This window comes from Thrips palmi, unplaced genomic scaffold, assembly GCF_012932325.1.
Source record: "Thrips palmi isolate BJ-2018 unplaced genomic scaffold, TpBJ-2018v1 HiC_scaffold_2, whole genome shotgun sequence".
NCBI lineage: Eukaryota > Metazoa > Arthropoda > Insecta > Thysanoptera > Thripidae > Thrips > Thrips palmi.
The window spans coordinates 3805824-3820392 of record NW_023144629.1 but is presented as its reverse complement, the minus strand read 5'-3'; the positions used below and the strand labels follow the sequence as shown (position 1 = coordinate 3820392).

At 50.8% G+C, this 14569-nt stretch overlaps 1 protein-coding gene across 7 annotated transcripts; it reads left to right on the top strand.

Moving 5' to 3' along the window:
- The first annotated feature begins 3037 nt into the window (after nucleotides 1-3037).
- Nucleotides 3038-14499, top strand: LOC117646896 (rap guanine nucleotide exchange factor 2). Of its 7 annotated transcripts, none has more exons than XM_034388200.1 (20): nucleotides 3038-3135; nucleotides 3885-3968; nucleotides 5923-5998; nucleotides 6085-6183; nucleotides 6261-6458; nucleotides 6548-6843; nucleotides 6930-7155; nucleotides 7244-7380; nucleotides 7468-8241; nucleotides 8333-8534; nucleotides 8627-9034; nucleotides 9116-9215; nucleotides 9294-9505; nucleotides 9583-9754; nucleotides 9837-9982; nucleotides 10060-10588; nucleotides 10672-10824; nucleotides 11214-11279; nucleotides 11370-11553; nucleotides 11819-14499. In XM_034388200.1, the coding sequence occupies exons 2-20, from the start codon at nucleotides 3949-3951 to the stop codon at nucleotides 11820-11822; spliced, it is 4002 nt and encodes a 1333-aa protein (XP_034244091.1). In that variant the 5' UTR covers nucleotides 3038-3135; nucleotides 3885-3948; the 3' UTR covers nucleotides 11823-14499. The 7 variants fall into 7 exon arrangements, with proteins under 7 accessions (XP_034244091.1, XP_034244098.1, XP_034244097.1 ...); XM_034388207.1 differs by having other exon boundaries at nucleotides 3053-3135; nucleotides 10666-10824; nucleotides 11370-11516; XM_034388206.1 differs by having other exon boundaries at nucleotides 3053-3135; nucleotides 10666-10824.
- The last annotated feature ends 70 nt before the right edge of the window (nucleotides 14500-14569 follow it).

Here is a 14569-nt window from a genome sequence, read left to right as displayed (position 1 = left end):
GCCCGGTTGGCGGTTGGCGCCGAGTTATGATGTCAGTGCTGGCCGCCGGCCGAGCCGCTGGCCCACTCGCTTTTGGCGAGGCGAGGCGTTCGCCCTGTCGCCATTAGCATACGGCATGTGTGCAACCATGGCGGGGCGGGGCGGGGCGGGGCGGCTCCATGCGGAAGTCGTCCTTGCCGCCCCGCCCCGCCGCGCGCCCTGTCTCCGGCCCGGCCCGGCCCGGCGGCCTGGTGCTGCTCCTGGATGGCATGGATGTCTTCTCGTCCCGCTCCCCTTCCCCCACCTCCTGTTCCTCTCGCTCACCCCTGCGACGACGCCGCCACCTGCCGGCCAGCCCGGCCAGCCCGGCCAGCCACCACACGGCTTCCGGTCTCCGTTGTGCGGGGGCGGGCGGGGCGGCGGGGCCTGCCTGCCTGCTCGGGCTGCCCGCCTGGCGGCCTGGCGGCGATGGGTAACGGACGCGGGGATCTTCGTACTCCTCCGTGCACTCCGTGTGTGACGTCGTTGCGTCACTCGCACGGTCGCCAAAGCCAGCCAAAGCCAGCCAAAGCATCGCGGCCGGCCGCCGCAGGAATGCCGCAAGCAGGATGGTGACACTTTCTGTTTGTTTTCATTTTTGGCGGTTTTCGCTGCCGGCCGTGCCGCTTTGGCTCGCGAGTGCTGCCACTTTGTGTACGACCGCAGTGCCGCCACCGCCACCGCGGTCGAGAGAGGAAGTCGGTCCATCGTTAGGCCGCCGCGCCTTCCAGCGGCCTCTGTGTTGGAAGAATGAGTCACTTTCAGCATACACATTCTCGAAAGCGCAACAAAAATAATACCACGCATAATTTATTTCATTTATTTATTTTTTAAAAACGAGAGAAGTGGCTTTAAGTATGGATTTTAGTCTCTATTTTTCTCCACCTCCAACGGGGCTCGTTTTATTTGTGGCTGATCGATCCCCAGCGCCACCACGCGGCGCACCGCGGCGCACGCCGCGATGCCTTGGCTTTGTCGTACCTCCCACTGGCAGAAGCACGCACGTGCGTGTGTGAGTGAGTCTGTGCGTGTGTGAGTGTTCCATCGCCACAAGGTCTCCCGCTCGCGGTTTTGCCCCCGTGGCGCAGCGCGGCAGCGGTGGCGAGCCTTACCGGAAACTAATCATTGAGGCGCGTAATTCTCACATCAAGGCGGCCAGGGCAGTGCCGGGGCACACCGCTTGGCTACCGTTCGCCGCGGCCAAGTGCGTAGTACACTGTCAAAGCGACGTCATGTTTATGTTTCACAATGAAGGCTGGTTCATGATTGGCACACGATGCGCGCGGACTGCCTGTTTTCCATCGCGCTTTTAATCGACTGGGCGGTACAGCGGCCGCTGCAGCTGGGCCCACAAAGACTCGACAAAAGTTTAAGTGATGGTTAATTCACGGCGGCGCTGGGAGATGACCTCTGCCGTCCTCTGAAGGTCGCGCCCGCTGAGGTCGACACGGCAACGGGCCTTCCCTCGGGGCCCTGCTTGGCCTGCACGCCCTGCTCCGCATTGCGGTCTGTCCTGTCCACCCTCTGCCCTTCCGCACGCACCTCGCGCCTTTGGGCGGGGTCCCTTTATGATGAGAAAGGACCGGGGGAGGGGGGCTCACGACGCCGAGGACGAGGGGGGGGGGGGGCGCTACGGAATGTGGTCTCGTACTCGTGTCGTGGTGAAAGTGACATGCTGGCCGCACTCCGCGCCACGCCGCCACGCCTCGGGGCACCGGGCGGGCACCGCTCGCGGCGAACGCCACGCCGTGGCCTGCCGTGGCCACGCCGGAACGGCGGAGATGAAGATGGGTATGATGGGCACGGGGCGGCGCGGCGCACCGGCACGGCCGGGAAATGCGACCGCCGCGTCGCCCCGTCTCGCTCGCACCCTTGCGGGACGCCCCCGAGAGTGCGACGGAGACGGTGCCGTTCGCAGTGGATCGGCCCGTTCGTCCGTGCATAACGCGCGCCCTATCGATGATGATGCCCCCGGAGGCTAGGCAGCCCGCCCGGCAGCGCCCTCGCTGCTCATACCGCGCCGTCACGCTACGGTGGGCTGGGCCTGGTGGGCCGGGTGGGCCGGGCCCCGGTGGGCAGGCTGGAAGGATTTGGGGCTGGGCCCGCTGGGCGCGTCCTAGGCGCGTCGAGGCGGCCGTCCGGCTGAAGGATTCGACGGGGGAGTCGGGGGAAGGGGGGCGTGATAACCTGGCGGGCTGATGGGATCCATTTGGGACGCAGTGGGACTCGCCCGGCTATCTCGTGGGCCCGGCCGGCCCGGCCTGGCCGGCGTGCTGCAAGCGCCAAGCCGTGCCCTGCCTAGCCAGCCTAGCCGCCTAGCCCAGGCCGAGACAATAGCACTTTGTTTCCAGCCACGCCCCGCCCGGCCAAGGACTTCCCCCGCCCGGGCCTGGCCGGCCGGCCGAGGTCCGAGCGCGGCGCTCGGCGGCGCTGCCCCCGGAAGGCAGGCAGCCAGGCAGGCAACCCCCAGAGTGATTGCGTCCTCCCTGCCAAGGTCGTGAACGCCCTGCTAACGCCCTTGCTAACGCGGTGCCTCTCTGTTTGCAGATTGCGGTGTTCCACGTCCACGTCGTCGCGGGCGCACAGGTGTGCGTGAGCAGGCAGTGCAGCCCCGCCCAGCGCTGCGCGCGGTGCGCCGTCAGGGCGGCGAGGGCGTGATGCGCCCCGTCAGTGCGCGCGCGCCGCCCCGCCGCTGAGGACGCCGCCGTAGGGACCCGCGCCCATGCCGTAGAGCGCGACCGCGGTGCCGCGATGCGCGAGGGAGGGTCGGGGTGGCCGCCCCGCACCGCGGGCCCCCACGGCCCGCACGGCCCGCACCCCCACCTGCGGCCCCTGCCGCCGGCCGCCGCGCAGGGCTGCGCCGACGGCGACCTGCTGCGCGCGCTGAGCACGCCGCCGGACTACAGGACGCTGCACGTAAGGACACTTCCATGTTTGCCATTCTGGTTTCCGATTTCCGGTGTGTGACGTTGTCTGTCTCGTCCCGCAGGACTTGCAGCTGATCCAGGGCGCGCTCGCGGGGCTGGACGCGCTCGCTGGCTGCAGGGAAGCCCCGCTGCGCGCGCTGAGCCGCACGGCGCGGCTGGAGCGCCACCAGGCCAACGACGTCCTCTACCAGTGAGTCCATGTCGCATCGCCCCCGCCCCCCGCGGTCCTGCACTAGAAACTGCAATGGGTACAAATCGCGGCCCTTTTTCACGCGCCGTTCGAGCACGTCGACGGCTAGCCCATTCAGGGCGCTCTGTCTCTCTCGCAATCGCTGGGCGCCCCGTTGCGGTGCGAGAGAGACAGAGCGATGGAGTGAGCCTGCCGCGAACCGGGCCCTGGCGGCCCTTCTGGCCCGGCCCGGGCCACTTTGGACGTGATTCGACCAGAATCTGGCTGACCGCGTGCCGGTGTGCCGGTCAGCGCGCCGCCAAAATAAGAGGTGGCCGACTCTCCCGTTAGGGCGGCGGGCGCGGCGGGCCATCGCCGCCCTGCAACTGCCCTCGCCCTTCCCCCCCTCCCCTCCCCCGCCGGACCACTTTGGCCCTGTTTGGCGCGCCCAAAGGGAACAAGCCAGAATGTGTTGCGGTCGGACGACATTTCGAGTTTCCAGGCCTCGGCCCAGACCCCCTCTGTCCAATTGTCCAGTTGCCCCCCTCCCTTTCCCCCCGGGGCCCTTCCCTCTTTAGGTTAGCAGTCCCGGCCCGTCACTCAGCTAATAGGCCGTAGCCAATGGTTTTGTTGGGCCCGTCGTCCGGGCCCGGCGTTGAGTAGGGTCGCGCCTGGCCGAGGGAAAGGGAAGGCCCGTCTGGATGCCGCCTCGAAATGAAAAAGCGTTCTGATTTGGATTGGACTGATGGCGTGTCTCTGTGTGTCCGCAGCACCGGCGAGCTGTCCTCCTGCTGGTACATCCTGCTGTCGGGCTCCGTCTTCATCGACGGCTCCATGTTCCTGCCCCGGTCCAGGTACGTCTGTGTGGCTGCCAGTCTGTCTGCGGCGGGGGCGAGGGAAGTCCGCGCCGTCCGGCGGTGGCGGTTTGCTCGAACTCGTCGAGTGTGGTGGTCCCGGCCTGGTCCTGGCGCCGTGCGCGCCGTGCTGTCCGGGACGTGCCGCGTCGGTGCATTCCTGCATTGGCGGCGGCACGGTGGGCACGGCGCGGCGCACGCGAGGCGCGATGCGTCAAGGTGCAGCGACGCGGTGCAGCGGAGTGCAGCGGAGTGCCGCCGGACAGTGGGCCTGCCCTGCACGGCGTGCCGCGGCACCGCGCACCGCTGCATGCACGCGGGGACGCGGGGCGCGGCGAGGAGGCGGGGGAAAGCGACGTCCACGACGACGACGCCCTGAGACGCGACGCCGCCGATGCGAGCGGAGCTGGCGGAGCGCGGCCGAGACGGCCGAGACACGCGCTCGCGGCCCGAGCCGAGCCGGGCCGTGGCGTCGCGTTGTCGACATTCTTCCCACTCTTCCCAGGGCGGCGTTGCCGCTGTGCGTTTTCACGGGTCCAGAGACGGGTGAAAAGGGTCGCGAAATTGGCCGGCGGGGTCAGGCCGGGGGAAGTCCAGGGCCGCGGGGAAGGGCGTGTTAGGCCCCGGGTCGCTATTCCGGACGTTATCGACGCGCGCAGAGCCCCAGCGCCGCGGCGAGGGCGACGCGAAGCGGGCTTTGCGCGACTGTACGGTGGGGCCGCACCCGTCCGCTCGGGACCGTCGAGCCCTCGCCGGGCGAACTACGCCGTGCGATTCGACGGGGTCTTTCTCTCGCCGCGTCCGGACGCTCCCCAGCTACGCGTCTGTCGCTCCAAACCGCGCTGTTAACGTCAAAATTGGGCCGATTTGGGCGAAAAACTGTCCCGCGCGGAGACATCTGGCAACAGGGCACGCGTCACGGATTGGAGGCTCGGGAGAGAAACGCAGGATCCAGGGCGCCGTGACTCTCGAGTGCTTGTCTCTTCGCTCTCTCCAGACTCGGGCCTCTGGGAGACATATTTGTTTTGAACTCGCTGTGTTTGTTTATCGGGGGTGTTTTTGAGGTGTTCGCACTCGCGGGGGGTGTGGTGGAAGAGTGCGTGGTTGTCGTGGGTGTGGTCTGAACCCCGAGGGGCGTGTGGAATCGCCCTGGACAAGTGGCCGTGCCGTTCTGTGCTCCGCTGCTCCGTGCACCGCCTCCATTGCTCAGGCCTCCCAGTGCCTGGCCCCGCTAACCCTCCAAGCTGGATAAGAAATCGCCCTGGCCTGCATCTCGCCCCCAACCCAGTCGTAGCAGACCCCACGATGCTAGCCAAAGGTACGGGGAGGCTCCGCGGGGCCTCAGCGACCACGGGAAATGTCACAGCAGGTGTCACATCTGACGGGAGCGCAGAGGGGAGTGGCGGGGAGGGGGTTTGTTTCCATTTCATCTGGAATGCTGTGATAGCCTCGCCCCTGTGTCCCTGGCTAGATTTGATGGCAAGGTGACTCTGTGCAAGTGGCTGCTTTGCAATTGCTGACTGGTCTGGGCTGCCTGCGCCTCTGTGGGAGAGCCACTGCTGGGGCTGTGGTCTTACCTAACCACTTGTTTACTGCCCTCATTTACTTGATGGACTTGTCGCTCAGTTCAGGTTGTTTGGGGACTAGATAGTTGCCGTGTTTGGAAGTTAGCTGTCATTGCTGTGTGATTGTTTCATTTTTGTTTAATTTGTGAGCATTGTATTGGTTGGTTCAGTGACAACTTTAACCTCAAAATTGTGACCGCTACTGTAATCACATTCACTGCTGTGGTTGGCTTTGTTCCTGGTTATAAATGACTATGTTTTGAACAATATTTCTAGTGGCCCATTTTATTTGTATTAAGTTCAAGGCTTTAGCAGCATGTTATCAGTTCATATCCTGATAGATATTCCTACACACTAATAAACTTTGTTTGTTTTTTCCATTCATTCAGTTTTGGCAAGCGCACCGGTGGCAGTGCCAGGAGACCCAATGAATGCTTTGTGCTGGAACCCTCTGAGATGATTGTGGTGCGTTTTCAACCTGCTTACTTTAAGCAACTTTCTCAATATTTTCTCTTGCGTGTATAAATTTTATATGTATGTGGTTTATTTAGATTGACTACCCGGAGGCTCAGAGCTACCGGGGAAGGCCGCGCATTCAGGGAGGAATGCCCAGTATGGACCGAGGAGTCAATCTGGTGCTGGACGACGCGGTAAGTAAACTTGAAAACCCTCAGTTTCTTTATCAGAATCACAAACTTCTGGTTAATTTGTTTTTCTGTGGTTTTAGTTTGGGAACGCGCGGCCAGAACTTTATCAAAAGTCAAATCGGAGCTCTCACTCCTCTGATACCTCATCTGCATACTCAGGTTCAGACACCATGACTAGTGTGCATTCCTCAGTTGACGCCGATGAGGTTGATCTCTCTGGCCTCGTCGAGTCCATTGTTGACTCAGACGAGGAAGAGGATCTTGCAGAAAGCATGGATGTAAGTTACCTTATAGTGCTTTCTCCATTTTCCAGGAGGATGTCTTACCCAATTTCTTTATTTCACACATGGCCTTATATACTTTTCAGAGTTTGACAGTACGTGATACTGTGCGGGAGTGCCTGGAGAAAGATCCTTCAGAACGGTCTGAGGATGATATAGAAACACTCCTTGAATTCACACAGCACTTGAAAGCATTCACAAACATGACACTCTCAGTACGTAGAGCACTCTGTAGTGTTATGGTCTTTGCTGTTGTGGAAAAGGCTGGCACCATAGTAATGAATGATGGTGAAGAGCTGGACTCCTGGAGTGTGTTGATCAATGGTCATGTAGAAGTTGAACATGCCAACGGAGACACAGAGCAGCTTCATTTGGGTGACAGGTAAAATTTAAATTATGTATGGACTGTGGAAAGTGAAAACATTTTCTTTTACTGCCTGTTATTAAAACCTTAATATCATTATTCAGCTTTGGTATCTTACCAACAATGGATAAACTCTACCACCGAGGAGTTATGCGAACACGCTGTGATGACTGTCAGTTTGTGTGTATCACGCAAACAGATTACTACAGGATTCAGAGCCAAGGTCAGGAAAATACCAGAAGGCATGAGGAAAACGGGCAGGTAGTGCTGGTCACTGAGCAACGGGGCCTCATGGATGGTGGTGGCCGGCGTGGACATGTAGTGATTCGGGTAAGATTTTTATGACCGTGTTCCAACAAAGCACTCACAGCTCAGTTCACAATGATTTGTGCTTAAATTTGTTTTTCTAACTCAACAGGGCACACCAGACAGGCTCATGCTTCAGTTAGTAGAAGAAAACTCAATTATTGATCCCACATATGTAGAGGACTTCCTGCTCACACACAGAACATTTATTGATAATTCATTCTCAGTTGCCAATCAGCTTTTGGAATGGTACGACATCTTTGTATATAATATATCAATTGATGTGTCAGAAGTGCTTTGTGGCATTAGTTTAATTTTCTGATGTGTTCACTCCAGGTTCAAAGAAGAAAGTGTAAGGGACAGAGTTACTCGGGTAGTTCTCTTGTGGGTGAACAATCACTTCACAGACTTTGAGACAGATCCTTCAATGATGGAATTTCTTGAAATGTTCGAAGCTGGTCTTGAACGTGAGAAGCTGCTGGGTCAGCTCCGATTATTGAACATTGCATGTGCAGCAAAAGCAAGAACAAGAAATGTTGTGTTGGCAAGACCATCCCGAGACGAGCCTCTCCATTTTTCCATTTTGGGTGGCTTTGAAAGGGGATTTGGCATTTTCATCAATAAGGTAGAAAAAGGCTCCAAAGCTGAAGATGTTGGTCTGAAGCGGGGAGATCAGATTTTGGAAGTCAATGGTCAGAGTTTTGAGCATGTTAATCATGCAAGAGCTTTGGAAATACTGAGAGGCACAACCCATCTCAGTATAACTGTCAAATCCAATCTCCTTGCTTTCAAGGAAATGCTCTCTATGCCAGACAACTCTCCAAGATCACGGTCACGCAACAAAATGTGTGAAATTGCTCGACTCCAAGCTGACCCAAGAGCTCGGTTGGCATCAACAACAAATGCCAATCTAGAACTACCTGCATCACTTGGGATTTCAATGCCTGATTCAATTTCGATCCCTCCCCCTTCTTCACCACCCCCCCTTGGTCTCAATTCTCCCAGTAAAAAGGATTCTGCAGGGCCCAAAGGCTTTAATACCCTGGGTCCCAAACGACGGTTACAGAAGGCCCTTATGAAAATGAACATTTTGCCGAAAAATACTATCACGTATGTATTTTTATTGTTTTACTACAAACATTAGAGTTCTTCCCAAATCACTGGAAAAGAATTAATGTTGGAATATTTCTTTCCCCCATAGTGACATTGTTCATAGTGATGACTCAGCCTTCAGTCGGTCGGCAAGTGCAAGCAACTACACCGGTGGTAATCTGTACCACAGTCACAGCAACCCTGATCTGGTTAGTTTGTGTTATGAGGATCCTAGGGGAGCTGATTATCCAGAGCATGTCCTGAAAGTGTACAGGTCAGATCAAACGTGCAAGTATCTTCTTGTACACAAGGTAAGGTTTTATTCATTTTTTAATTTTATGTTTGTTGTAATTTTAGCGAAGTTTTTCACAATCTTTGTTCTTTTTTTCTTTTTTATTTTCAGGAAACAACTGCACATGAAGTTGTGATGCTTTCCCTTCAGGAATTTGGAATGACCGATTCCAGTTCCAATTTTTCCCTTTGTGAAGTGTCTGTCACTGAGGGAGGAATAATTAAACAACGCCGCTTGCCAGATCAACTGCAGAACCTTGCAGAGCGTATTGGCTTATCATCACGGTATTACCTGAAAACAAATGGAATTACTGAGACGCTTGTTGCGGATGAAATGGCACCAGAGCTCATAAGGGAATCCCAAGTTCACTTCTTACAACTAAATGCTGTTGAAGTGGCTGTTCAGCTTACTCTTCAAGACTTTTCTATTTTCCGCCAAATAGAGAGCACAGAGTATGTAGACGACTTGTTTGAGCTCAAAAGCCGTTATGGTACCCCAATGCTCACCCAGTTTGCAGAGGTACGATTCTCTCTTCCTTTCTTAATCTTAACTAAGTATCTTAAAACTTGCTCTCTTACCTTCATAATTTCTCTTGAACAGCTTGTAAACCGGGAGATGTTCTGGGTTGTCACTGAAGTATGTTCGGAACCTAACATAGTCAGGCGGTTCAAGATCATAAAGCAGTTTATCAAAGTTGCCCGTAAGTAAAAAATTTTTACAATCTGCCTTTATTAAAAAAAAAATTTCATTTTTTAATGCAATCTCTTTGAACTTTCAGGTCAATGCAAGGAGTGCAAAAATTTCAATTCCATGTTTGCAATTGTTTCTGGTCTCGGTCATGGTGCTGTATCTAGATTGCGAATGTCTTGGGAAAAATTGCCATCGAAGTATCAGAGGTTGTTCAGTGACCTACAGGACCTGATGGACCCGTCTCGTAACATGAGCAAATACAGGCAGCTTGTCTCCAGTGAACAAGCACAACCTCCCATTGTGAGTGTAGCACACGCCTGCACCAAACCTTAGTTTTATCTGTGAGGGATAAATAATAACAATACCTTTTCTCGTAGATTCCATTTTACCCGGTTGTGAAGAAAGATCTCACTTTCATTAATTTGGGCAATGACTCAAAGGTGGAAGGGCTTGTGAACTTTGAGAAACTGAGAATGATAGCCAAGGAAGTTCGAACTTTGACAAATATGTGCTCCTCACCTTATGACCTTCTGACAATGTTGGAATTAGGTTGGTGGTACTTTTTGGTTTTCGGAGATATATCATTGTTTGTTGCCCTTCGTCCTTGTTACTCATCCATTATTATTATTAGGTGGACAACCACCCTCCTCTGCGATGGTCGCCCTAAACCAACTCACGACAGGTAGTGGTGCCAGCGGAGGTCAACCTGGAGCTTCGACTGTGAAGAGAAGAAAGAAATCAGCCGCTGCGCCCAACCCCAAAAAGATGTTTGAGGAGGTATTGTTTCTACCTTCTTTTCTTTTGAACCTTATTTTTATCTTGATCAGAGCATTTAATGTTTTTATTTTCTTCAGGCTCAAATGGTGCGTCGGGTGAAAGCATACTTGAGTCACATGCGAGTAGTGAGAGATGAAGAGAAGCTGCACGCTCTGTCTTTACAATGTGAGCCTGCTGGCGCTGCCCCTGGTTCCAATCCACCACACCGACACAAGCGCCACCCTTCACCAACATTATCGACCACAAGCTCTGCTAGCTCCGTCAGCTCTGCCTCTGCGGGAGAAGGGAGACGAAGTGCTGCCCCCAAATTTGGCACCGCCTCTCCTCAAGCAGTCCGGAAAATGCTTGCTCTGAGTGAACCTGGCAAGACGAGGCCACATCAGCCGCGGCATCCTGGAGCCGTCGCCATCCCCAGTGGCTTTTCCCCAGGAGCACTTAGGCGAGGCACAGAACTCGCTGGCTCTTTGGCTGGCAGTTTTGCTGGTATGGTGGCCAGAGCGAGCCATGAGCGGTCGCATTCTGACACACCAGCTGTGCGACTTTCTGCCGAAAGCAGTTCAGTGACATCTCTTTCCAACTTACCGCTTCGCAAAACTTTGACTTCGGGTGCGTTTCTATACACTTTATTTGGTGCCTTGTCTGTTCTCGTTTATCAACCACTGAGCTGTTTTATTATGATTCAGGTTCAGTTACCTCCAGTGACTCAGGGCATTCTACTCAGTTGGACTCCAGATCAAACAGTTCTATGGAAGTAGCCAGCAGTTCTGGTGGAGTTACTTTTAACTCTGTCCCAGGGGGATCACCACCTTCCTCTCAAATAAGGCGTCACTCAGCACTCCAAGGTACTTTATTTCATCACATCCTTCTTTCACCTCTCAAATATCAAATAAACCAAAAGAGCCTCTCAATTTAAAAATTGAACTGTCCATCTCAGTGACAACTTAATTAAATCAGGTTTATCCTGTAGCTTATAAGTGGACAGAAATTTTTAAAGCAATATGCTTGGTGCATGAGATGTTCATATTGCCATGATGCTCTTTAAAATGAATATATCAACTTAATTCTGCTTCCGGGCGATGCACCAGATAGAGCAAACCTATACTATGTCTTATGTGGAATCTTTGGTTACACTTATACATTTGTGGTGCTTGGTTTGCAAGGTGCTTTGCTTATGGATTGGGAATAATTGGTGCATGATGCGCATTGTCATTGTGGTATGTTTGGTTGCTAGGCAAGCTTTGGTCTGTCGCTCCATTTCCGCATGCTGTGGCTGTCTTGCCTCCAGTGCCACCTCGCAGTGAGTATGATGCTACTGTTACGTTTGCATTGTGAAAGTTGTCTGTCTTGTCATTGTTCGGGGTGGTGCTTACTTGCTGCTTGTTTGCAGGTGGAAGCATGGCCCCGCCACCTCCTCGTCGTGCGCCACCGGCCTACACTGTCGCTGCGCACATGGCTAGGATCCACCGCTTGGGGAGGGCGCATTCCCATGAAGGGGTCTCTGGGGGTTATTACCTGACCGAGCCAGAGGAGGATGGTGAGTTCATGCCACATCGCTTCCACTCGAGCTTCAGGTAGGAAATTCTTCTGTTTAGAAAAACAAATCAAAGTGCAAAGACGAAAGTAATGTTTAAGTTGTTTTAGTGTTGTTACTTTTTCTTTCATTTGGTATTTACCCTAAGCAAAAGGAAAAAAAATTCAAAGCCATGGAAAAATATTATCTCATATTTTATTGAAATCCGCACCAGAAGCTCAAGTGTAGCGCTTAGACATGCATTGATAGAAACTCCGTTTTCTTGTAATAAGTATACTTATTTCTTGTTTTCTCATTGTTTTCAGATGATGAGGATGCCCAGGTTTCAGCTGTGTGAAAGCAATGGGTGTCAACAACATTGGATATGGTGCAGGAGTATACCAAAGATAGCAAATAGTGAAATTTAATATATTATCTGAGTGAGTTGACACTTACTTGTATTAAGTTGTAATGAAGATGTAAGTAACTGTAGACAATTTCCCTGTTTGGTGTGCTGCTAGCTCACTTGATAGAATCCCTCCTTGTGAAAGATATTAGGTGTTTATTAGGACCAAATTTTAATCTGAGAGTGAAAGCAATAACCTTTAGACGTGTTGATTTTATGTAATAGTGTTTATCTTATGGTGCTAACAGCTGACTGTATGTTTGCTAATATATGTCTTGTCAACGACTGTAATCTCTTTTACTTCTCTCTGGGAAGACTGGTTTATTTATCTCAAGAGACTAAAGGTGCATTTTCTTTTATCATAATTTTTCAACTAACATCTTTCATTAGTTTGGTAGACAGCACACCTTCGAACATTGAAAGACGACTCTCACTCTGTTAAGTTCCAATTGTTTGTTTGCAGTTTTACTTTATTTGCCTGTGAAATTTGGTTAAGATAGTTACCATACTATTATAAATGTATGTACAGTATCAATTGTTTTCCCCTAAGCCTAAAGCTATGCTTGTTTTTATTATTAATGTTTACTGGAATCGACTCTAAAAATAAGTTTTATGTGGTTATTGTAACCCCCTACACAGAGATTATTATATGAATTATTACAATTGTATAACATATCACTCACCAATTGCACTGTGAAAATTTTGTGATTGCAGTGTGGTGAATGATTCTCATTATTTTTATTATCCTGCAAAGATATATTTTGTATTGTAACATTTATGAAAGAATGCGATAGTCTCTCTCAATGAAAGGTGCTATTTTGAACCTTTCTGAATGTAGTGTTAAGTCCACCCAATCATGCTGCTATAGGATGTATGTTGAATTTTATTTTGTATTAATGTTGAGGAATGAAAATGAAACAGATTTTGAAATATAATGATCTGTGTGTGAGTGAAATTTCTTTGACGATGTGCAGTGAGAACCTATTTTCTTTTCTACCTTTCAGCCAGAACATCTATTGGGCTGGCCACTAATTGTCTATGGTTCTATTGTAGTCTAAGAAAGAGGTTCTCACTGTGTCTAGTCAAAATGATCGCAAAGGAATTGGCACTACCAAAGCTTGCTTGGTGAAATTCTGCGCCAGTATCTTGTTGGTGTTATTAATAATTGGTCATTTCCAGGGGGCATGCTCACAGCATTTTTAACGCTAACTGCATATTAATTTATTATTTGGATGCATACCCCTTTTTCGTACTCACTTTGGTTTATATTGAGAGGTATGTGTAATACCTGCATAATATATTCAGCTCTACATTATTTATAGCTATTCCAGAAAATATTCACACTACCCTATGTTTTGATGCATTTATGTGTCTCAATGTAAGAGGTACTGCCTTGGAAATGACCCACAAGCATTTCATTTTAAATTGTGATTTATTATTTTAATGTTTGGGTGAAGGCTGGCTTTTTAGAACAAGAGTTTTAACAGAATGTCCCACGTGAACCACTTTCCCCTCCCCCTTTCAGTGGACTGTTGTTGTCTAGATTTAAGTCTTTGTGATCCCAGTTTCCCCGTCGATTCCATTGCTACAATGTGTTTTACTGCACTGCCTGCTTTTAAGCATTTCACTAAACCCGTAACTTTAGGAAGAACATCACTGAATCACCGTGTATAAAAAAATACATAAATGTAAGAAACCTGATTGAAATGAGGAATTGTAATAGAAAGAAGTGCACTTCCTATTTAAGTTTACCTGACTGAATTTAATTGTTTTGCCATTGTTGACAAAGAACAAGTATCCTCCAAATCCAAATTAGTTTGTATCTCAATGTAGTTACTGTTTTGCTATAGCAGAATTATTTCAGATGAGTTCAAGTGATGTGTTTTAAATTTTAAATGGTAGTACCCTTTCTTGGTATCCTACTGTTTGACTCATTTTCATTCATACCTTATTTTGTTGACTGTGCATTTAGCACAAATGTTTGCTCCCTGGAACTGCGTCCCACCTATAATGAAGGATGTACCCATCTGAGGAATTGTAGGTGTGATGAACTCCATTAATTTTTTCTGTGAAACATGAGTGTTGTTGATCAGAGCTGTGATTTTATACACATGAACAAAGTTTGGTCTGTTTGTGAGCTTACCTTGCAGCAATAGTCAAATTGTGTGCGAACACCAAGGTTAAGACAAGTATTGAGAAGCTGATCACTTATAAGACTAGGTTTCGCATTCCTTATTTCTATCCCTTTCCTAGTCTAAGTGACTGTGCTTGACACAACTCTTTGTCGCGATATTTTTGTAATTTTAGTATGTATATATTCCCTCTATGTTGATGGATGATAAATATTTAAATGTCACGTGTATATTAGAAATGGATCATGTTTTATATTGGCTACAATTTAGATGATTATTACTGAACCCTGCATCCTGCCCATCAGTGTTTTCAAACCTTCACATATCAACTCAAATCCTGTTGTTGCAATGTAAACTGAAAATGACATCACGGAATGGAGCTACTAATACATGTACTTCTGTTTTAAAATTGTTAATTCCTTAGCATTTTATTCCCAGCACTGATGGTAGAATAAAGGTGTAAAATTAATTGTGGTGTTTTTTTTCACAAACCACCCCATCTTTCAGTTAACGTACTTGGGATCAACACCCAGGATTTT

Bases quoted from the DNA above. Each gene is read 5' to 3' on its own strand.
- LOC117646896 (XM_034388206.1), top strand. From the start codon at position 3,949: ATGTTCCTGCCCCGGTCCAG. The intron at 7,156-7,243 runs GTAAGATTTTTA...CTAACTCAACAG, and splicing joins GTGGACATGTAGTGATTCGG to GGCACACCAGACAGGCTCAT. The intron at 10,825-11,213 runs GTACTTTATTTC...TTTGGTTGCTAG, and splicing joins GCGTCACTCAGCACTCCAAG to GCAAGCTTTGGTCTGTCGCT.